Source organism: Hydractinia symbiolongicarpus, chromosome 8 (assembly GCF_029227915.1).
Source record: "Hydractinia symbiolongicarpus strain clone_291-10 chromosome 8, HSymV2.1, whole genome shotgun sequence".
NCBI lineage: Eukaryota > Metazoa > Cnidaria > Hydrozoa > Anthoathecata > Hydractiniidae > Hydractinia > Hydractinia symbiolongicarpus.
This window is the reverse complement of record NC_079882.1, coordinates 8,589,492-8,598,276: the sequence shown is the minus strand read 5'-3', so window position 1 is coordinate 8,598,276 and position 8,785 is coordinate 8,589,492. Positions and strand designations below refer to the sequence as shown.

At 34.6% G+C, this 8,785-nt stretch overlaps 2 protein-coding genes across 2 annotated transcripts; both read right to left on the bottom strand.

Annotated features, from left to right (window-relative positions):
- Window positions 1-29: 29 nt before the first annotated feature.
- LOC130653687 (histamine H2 receptor-like) lies at window positions 30-1,427 on the bottom strand. The gene has a single exon (XM_057456204.1). The coding sequence runs from the start codon at window positions 1,425-1,427 to the stop codon at window positions 30-32; it is 1,398 nt and encodes a 465-aa protein (XP_057312187.1).
- An 866-nt stretch (window positions 1,428-2,293) lies between these two features.
- LOC130653686 (glutamic acid-rich protein-like) lies at window positions 2,294-6,804 on the bottom strand. The gene is made up of 5 exons (XM_057456203.1): window positions 3,319-6,804; window positions 3,096-3,221; window positions 2,952-3,013; window positions 2,581-2,642; window positions 2,294-2,503 (listed from the first exon to the last, which is right to left on the bottom strand). Exons 1-5 carry the CDS (start codon window positions 6,046-6,048, stop codon window positions 2,364-2,366), a joined length of 3,120 nt encoding a protein of 1,039 aa, XP_057312186.1. The 5' UTR covers window positions 6,049-6,804; the 3' UTR covers window positions 2,294-2,363.
- Window positions 6,805-8,785: the final 1,981 nt, after the last annotated feature.

Below are 8,785 nucleotides of genomic sequence, written 5' to 3'. Positions count from 1 at the left end.
GTCGGCAACAAACAAATCTGTTCATGTTTCTAATACTCGACTAATTGTTCCTCCTCGATTTCTGGCGCCAGTAAGTAAGTAAAATCCCGACCTATTTTTCGACCGCTGCTATTAAGCGCCGTGACGTTATAAGTAACAGATGACGGTCGACGACTGTTATTTCCAGTGTTTGAGGAAAGCGTTATAGTGCTCAACTCTGTACGACTAAGTCTCTTCCGTACTTTTCGTTTAATAACGGATTTGACAGCATTGCGCAAAGATCGAGTGAATATTAGATACAACACTGGGTTTGTAGTAGATACGCAGAAGGGTAGGATTGTGACTAGCCAGTTGTACACTCCAGTAATTTGATGCTCTGTTTCTGATTCATAAACATTCACGAAAAAAAAGAAGCCCCACACTAGTAAAAACGGTACAACTACCATAGCAACATTCAAGGATAACTTGATTTCTTTACATCGAATGGAATTGGATTTCCAAGTAAGTTTTCTGTCGCCGTCGTCCTGCTGTGCCACGACGTCGTTATTTCTCAACATAAACGTCAGCATTTTTAATCGTCGCCTTTCCTGGGAGAGATTTTGATACGCAGATACGAAAACAAATAAGTAAGCTATGACAATAACGCTCATTGGTATCAGTAGAAGTACCACAACTTGGAAATAAAACACAGAACGAGCGTAGGTTTTGTCAGTGATAACAATACGAAGTAGACCCAACACAACAAGATGTAAACTAAATGTCCAGATGAAATAAACAACATACTTTGCACGTCTCATTGAGATGTATGACGGATATTTCAACGGCCATGTTACGGCTACCGCTCTTTCAATACTGATACACGTCACCTGTAGCAAAGAGACGGAACCGAAAAAAATGTCGATCGACGGGAATAAGTACTTATGTATGTTTTCCGAGACTGGACCGTCATCTTTATGATATATAAAGTATGCAATAAATTCAACAATAACACCTAAATCAGCGATAGCAAGATTGTTTAGGAAATATCCTGTTTGTATCGGAAGGCATTTCATCTTCAAAATGGCGTATAAAATTAACAGGTTTCCGGCAACTCCAATTGGAAGAAGGATGACAATAAGTGCAAACGTCATTATATCGAAATGATCATTTATCGCCGAGAAAGACGTCACGTTGTGAAGGGAATCACCCATGACGTGAGATGACCTCATATCGGAGCAGTTGAGATCAAGAGACATGTTCAAATGCGAGCCAGCGAATTCATGACACAACTGCAAATGCATGCCAACGGTGCAGCATTCTCTTTGGAAGTATTCATTTATGGCTGTCAAATTTCCACTCGTGATTAGCCTGCAGAAATATTCTAAGGCTTCCAGAATTTCCGCGTGATCAATGTTGTCCATGTCATGGTAAATCAACTCCTGGATAATCTCACTGCAATTTTCAAACATGTTTCTTATTCCGTTTTTTTTTTTTGCAGTTTTAACTATATGCTTCAGTCATAGCAAATAGCATAAAACCAAACGATATTGCTCTGTGAAAGATATATAATCTTATTTTCTGTTATCTATACATCTTTTATTTTTATTTCAACCAGCCCAAGATATATTTTAAATGATTTTATTTCTTTCTTTATAACTTCTTTTGCAAGGAGTTCTTATCTCAGCCAAAATTTTCTCAGTTCGTAATAAAATTCACAATTCTTTCGATAAGATAAATGCAAAAAAAAATGAGAACAAATTGTTGTCGAAAATATCCGTTGTTTATCATGAAGATGGTTTGTATTTTACACGAGATTGGCGCCTGATTGGTCCGGCTTTGGCTAGAAAACAGGAGAATTCGTGAGATGGAAACAGTTGGAGCATTCTGTTTGTTAATAAAAACAACTAAATTCTTTAATTTAGTAAAAATAATTCCATTACAATTATTAAGTATTTTTTTTTCTGCATGAAATAGAATTTAATCGCGAACTTTGCGACATTGTAACGCTGGCAGAAAAACATTGCAAAACACGAAAATATACAATATTTTTCTTCCTTTCGCCCTGAGGACTACCATTTTAAATTAAATGATTTTACTAATTTCAACTTATTAGGCGTAAAAAATATTTTTTTAGGTTTGTCGTTTAATTTATTTATTTTGGATCTTTTTAAAAACTTATAAATCGTATAAGCGTCAACGGCGAGCAGTAAAATCCAGAAATTAATTTTTTAAACAGCAAATAAATAAATAAAAAAAATGGCAAATAAACCCGCAAAATTTACTGACAGCATGCGAAATACAAATTCAAGTCTTACATACAAAGACGATAGGTAAAAACTTCTCAACTGATTTCCAATTAAATATGAAACCTAATTCTTGTCTTAAGATAAAAAAATTAATTATAATTATTTTGAGCTATCTTTACCATGTTGGCGAGGCGAATGCAAATAAAGTTGCTTGCCAGATCCAAAATAGCAATCTTTCTTGCATACTGTTGAATCACACAACGACTTGGGGACCGGCCTCTCGTTCAATAAAAGTAATTCTAAAAAAAGATACCAATACTTTCAAAAACTAAAAAAGAAATTGAAAGTTGGAAAAGCAATTTTTAAGTTGTCTTACCTTCGTATTCTATATTTCCAGATAAATCACTCCACCATGCAACTTCTTCCTCCACTGGAGACCTAATTTTAAAAATTACTTTTCTTTAAGAAAAAGAACTAGATTTCCATTTCTAACACCACATAATTCCGATAGTTGAGACCCAAACATAAAAGTACAGGGCACTTGCAAAAACTGGCAAGATAGTATATATACATCGTTTGAGTTAAGAAAAAACTGTCGCTAAGTCGAGTTATTTTCGATTTTTTGTCAAAATTCGAGTTACAGAATGTCCCGCCCCATAAGTCAAAATATTATTTTCGTCAATCAGTTGGTTCCAGTTAATCTGCAAATATTTAATAAATTAGTTAATCCTGTGGTATCCACCTTACCAATGTGATTGAAACATGCCGTATGATTGACCTACACGATCTGTCACTCCGTCTTCGCCTCCCTAAAAAAGCAAAAATAACCCAACAGAAATAATTAATCTCGTACAAACGCAAACGTGGATGCGCATTCAATCGCGCCATTACCTGCACTGTCAAGGTTTCCATCAGAAGAACATCTCTTTTCACATCATTTTTAAAATCTTGCTTTTTCGGCCTTGGCTCATAAACTCTACATAAACCTGCATGCTTCGCTCCGTTTCCTTCAACGTTCTATACACAAAATTAATAAAAATATAGAACAATATGAAAATATCAAGCCTCTAACAACAATTCAGTTTGTTTGGAAGAACATTCATGTCTAACTTACGTCTTCAGGTGGTCTGTCATTCCTATCAATAACTCTAAGAGTTTCTTCGTATATTTCTTTCAATCTGTCACCATCATGACTTAAATTATTTGGTGTGTTATTTGGTGTTCGTATTGCTTTGTTATTGGTCTGGATTTTATGCTCATCTTCTTCTTCATCTTCTTTGTCTTCTTGTTCTTCTTCTTCTTCTTCTTCTTCTATTTCCTGTTTGTCGTCAGGCAATTGCAAGATTGCTTTATTATCACATTTTTCCTCTTCTTTTGCCGACATCATTGATTTTTCTGACGTCATTTGCGGAGTCTTTATCACATCAGCAAAAGTCGGCACATTAACTAAATTGTTTCGAATTTCCTCATCTAATCTTGCCACTTCATCAGCTAGAATCCTGTCTTCACTCTCAGATTTTTTATCTTGTGTTTTGTTATCACATCGATGGACGCTGGCACTTTCCACTTTAGCTGTAGTTTTTTTTGCAGGACTCTCTTTTTTAGGAACAGTACTTATATCTTTTACGGGCAGTCTTACATTTGTATTTGGTGCAGTGTATCCAGACGTTTTACGTCTTCCACGATTCAGCTCTTCAATTTGATTTGTTTTCCAGTTATAAAGCTTTTTACAATTCCTTCCCCTGCTGGGCAAATAATGTATTTTTCTAATCGGCGTAGTTTCTCTTCGTTGTACGGAATTTTGTGGCAAAAAGTTTTTAGTCTTGTCATCCAGATTATTTTTGTCAACAACATGAGTGTTGCTTCTTTTCTTTAGGCTTCGCCGTCTTTTTTTATTTAAACTGCAACCTTCACGACTGTCAGATAAATTTTCACTGCTCGATGTACAGTCTTTTTCATTTGTCTCGGAAAGGTCATCGTCCCCGGAGTAACTCTGAGAGGCACTACTATCATCTGTTAGGCTGTATTCGGAAGAATCGCTTAAACTACTTTCACTCTCGCCAGTTTCAGTAAAAGTTGTATCGTCGCAATCATCGTCGTTTTTAATGCTTTCGGTATCATTACCGTCACTCTCTGCCGGGTTGCTTGGTCGCGTCACTTCACCAGACACAATTTCTGTACTTTGACCAACTGCTAGATCTCCAATATGTTCTTGTTCTTTTTCGTTTCCTTTTTCTTCTTTTTTTTCCTCACCATTCTCTTCTTCATCTTCTTGTACATCTTTTTCTTTATGATTATTAATTGTTTCAGCCTTTTTAACTTTTTCACCTTCTTTATGTATCAAACTCTTTTCTTTGGCTAAGTCAATTCCTGAATCACTTTCCAATGAAATTTGGGTTTCTTCTTTTGCGTCTTTTTCTTTGTTGCTTGACCCACTTAGCGTGCATTCACTCTTTATATCTTTGCTATCTTCGCCATGTGTAGATTCTAAATTGACATCAGCATTTAAACATCCTTTTGTGTTAGCAGAAATATTTAAGCCTCTCATTAATTCCTTTTCCAGATCCGCAACCATGACAATACTCCTCAAGTGAGGCTTTTTTTGTGCCGCTACTCCATCAGCTTCTTTTCCTCTGGTTCCTTCGTTTTGACAGTTTTGCCATGGTTTATGTTCTGTAACTGGATCACATTTCACCCCAAGCATCTCTTTAAATATATCTTCCAGTTTTAACCTTTTCTTTGTTGTTTGTTGGACGTTCTGTTGAATCTCTTTTTGTGGAACTATGTTGTTTACGGGTAGAACATCGTTTCCTTCTTGTAATTTTGAAGTATTTTCGGGAGTTTCTTGTCCAATCTTCTTAACTTGAGAAGGATCTTCTTGCATTGACTGTTTTTGTAATTTAGAATCTGTTAGTTGTATCTGGTTGTTAGACTTGTCAACTGAACTATCTTGTAGGTTACATTCGTTGATTTTGCTTTCGCCTGTCTCTCCTTCAATATTAAAAGTCTCCTTTAGACTCTCCTCATCCACACTTTTACAAAGCTCTTTTCGTTCTTCTTCTTCTTTTTGGAAGCTTTCTATACAATCCATGGCTTCAAAATCTTCCTCTGTAAAACCTTCATCATTTCCTTCACAAGTATCCGCTTTTCTGCATTTATCCTCAGGTAATTTATTTTGCAAGCCATTCTGTTGCTTTTGCTCAACGAGTTTTTCCTTTTTTACATTCGGTGCCACCCATTTGAATCTTCCTGGATCGTATTTATAATTCGGAACAAAGTGATAAGACTTTGGATTTCTTTCTTTCTCAGTCACATAGTCGGGTTTTGGCTTCTTAGAAAACATCGGTTTAAAGGATTCTCTTTGAAACGGTTTTTTGACTACTTCCCTTTCTTTTTTTAACGTCTTTTCATCATCTCTTTTAGAAAAAACGTTTTGGTTTTTGCCTTTAGCTACATATGAAAATCTATTTTGAGGGTAATGGGTTTTTTTTAATTTCTCATTCTTCTCCAGTTCTTCCTTTTTCATTAGCTCATCTATTAATTCTTGCTCTGAAACTCGCAGGACTTTTAATTTATCCAGCTCTTTGTCTACCTTTGTGTAATTTGCTTTTAAGGGTGAATCAAGTCCTGCGCCATCTTTTACTGGCTTATTACTTTCTGCATATTCAGTTTTTCTTCCATTCAATCTTTTAAGTCGATTTCTGACAAGATTTCGGTTTTCATAGTAACGTTGTGAATTTTCAGCGTGCTTTTTCTCAGTATCAACATATTTTGTTGTTCTATTTTTATGAAATTTCTCATTTGCTTCTACTTTTTTATACAAAAATCTACCCCTTTCAGTCATCTTTTTAAAGAGATTTTCGCATCACGTCAAAACGACGAGAAAGACATTACAATGCAAATTTTTCACTAGCATGGTTTCTATAATATGCTGACGTCACATATATGGAATCAACATTAAGACGAAGGAATTACAAAAAATGAAGAAAAAAGAATGGAAGAAGAAAATTATGGAAAAATGTTAAATGTGGTATCTAGTGAAATAGAAAATGTACCAATCAAAAGAAGAAACTAAGATTTAAATTGGGTAATGAATATTGAAGGAAAAGTACGTTTAAGAATTAACAACAGTCGAAACACAAACTATAATGACAGCGTTTTATGTTCGAAGGGTCAGAGAACTATGGGAGAGAGCAAGAGGAATTTGTATTGCGCGGAGATGAAAACGACGAAACACTTGTTTGAATATACGAACATTTGAACGTTCACAACATGAACGTAATGAGAAAATGCTGGAATATGTGGTATATCTGCATCATACATGAACAGAAAAAATTTAATATATTTATAACATTGTTTTTCTATTGTTCATATGTGGGCTTACAGTAATATGATAATGAGAATATATACATACATAAAGTTTGTCTTTTTTTAAATGAGTCTAGTTGATTAAGTTGTTCTTTTATATAGAAATTTTCAAGAGGCTTATTGTTAAGCTGTTTCCATTGTTTTGGTTTTTCTATCAAAACATGCAAAAAAAGATGCATGCGATGAGCGAACCACTTCGATGGTTAAAGAACAATATTTTGAACATCAATACGGTAATAAATAAAAACTTTGACGAAAATGAATAATGAAGATTCTTATCAAAAACCTTCTTTTCTAACGAATAAAAAACACAGTGTAATTACTGGTTCATTTGAGCATAAGTTTTCTTATGACTGAGACCAAAAAAGTATGGTTTTTTAAGAGATTGAGTGTGTTTTCTTAAATTGTAATTTATTCATCATAAATGACTTGCATTAAAGGCCTGTTATATATACTGACATGCCGTCCTCGAACTGAATATGTAATTTTTACTTTCATGTGTAAAAAATGTTTAAAAACAACCTCGTAGTCCACCTTATTTTCAGAATGGTTTTACAGAAATCCAAAATCCAAAATGTCAATTTTAAACAATACGAAGCTTTGTTTTTTTTTAAGAAAGCTTTTTTATCTATATTCCGAGTTAGTAGGTTAGTAAAAGTACGACAATAAAAGAGAATTTTGTGATATATAGGAAAGTATCGACCTCCTTTCCATGATAAACTTAGTGGCGGCCGGGAGAAAGATGGGATGTGTAGAATATTAATCAAAAGAAAAATCCTTACTGATCTGCACAAAACGATCTCTACTACAATTTTTGCTTATTTCTCTTGTAAGCAAAATAGTGAAGTTAGTTATTCTGCTTTTTTTTGCTTATCAAGGTCACATACATATTTCGCGTCATCACTTGTGACGTCATTGCATAAATAAATGTATGATTGCAAGCTCTTAAAGTTCATTTTCTGATCATCTGCATCAACCTCGAACCCAGGACATGTTGTCTCTTTTTGCATATCGGACGGCGAGACGAATCAATAAGCGCAGCCCCGATGAGAGACAAAACGTCCTGGGGACGAGGTTGATTCTGCATTAAAATGGATTTGATTACCCAAATTATTTCGGAAAGGTCTACTTTATTAAGGGAGGCCAAAAAAATCATGGCAGCATTGCGCGAAACGGGGGAGAACGTATTGGACCTTTGTTTGCCCGTGGGTTTTTATTTCTAGTTAATTTGTTATTCATTACACGAAAGATAATGGCAGCGATGTTACTCTTTGCAAAATATAGATATTAATATGTCGAATAGGAATAAAATAATAACTGCCACAGTAGGCGTTATCTTGTCAGGTAGGTTGGTGATGATAATGATGATTAGATGTTATACGGAGCAACATGAATAGGGACGTGACCCGTGACCTCGTGAAAATTAACACGGTTGAAATACACTAAATCATTTATGATGCAATAATTCCTAAAATAAATTTTTTTACACCCGCCGTGCTGAATTACTTGACGTGGTTTTCAATTTTTGATCACGCTCCTATTTCTAAAGATTGGGGTAAAAAGCCAACACAAAAAATATCAAACTCGTACCCAGGAACAGAAGCTTCCTTACAGCGCCAAAGTGAGAATATTCCTTTATAAATTTATTACTCATAAATCGGGAGAAAGCAAATAATGTGTTATCATTTACAGACACAAACATGAAAATGAAGAAAATCAAATAATAAAAATATATAATTATGGACGGGCAAATATAGGCGACAAGAAAAAGTTGTATTTATCTGTTTCGTGGTTAAGGTAATGAATATAAAAGATCTGGTTATGTTACCATTAAATGATATTCCCCTTTCTTTCCTTTTAACTCTCCCTTTATACGCCCTTTGTACGCCCTAGGTACGCCCTTTGTACGCCCGGACACAATAATGCATTGCGAGAGCATTTTTTTTAGATAGAACCAAATACTTTTACTGAAGCTCCCCATGATCCAATCACAGTATAATAACAGTTGAAAAGCTCTACATATTCTTGTAAAGTTCTAAAAAAGTACACAAGCTTATATTCAGGTTCTTTCTTTATCTTTTAGGTTTTCTTTTAACAAGACAAGGACGTGAAAAAAACGTTCATAAAAATTAGAATCCTTTATTTTTTATTAAGATGTTAATTATTGGAATCCCGTTTCATTTCTTTTTTAATGAAAATCGTCGGGCTGCTAG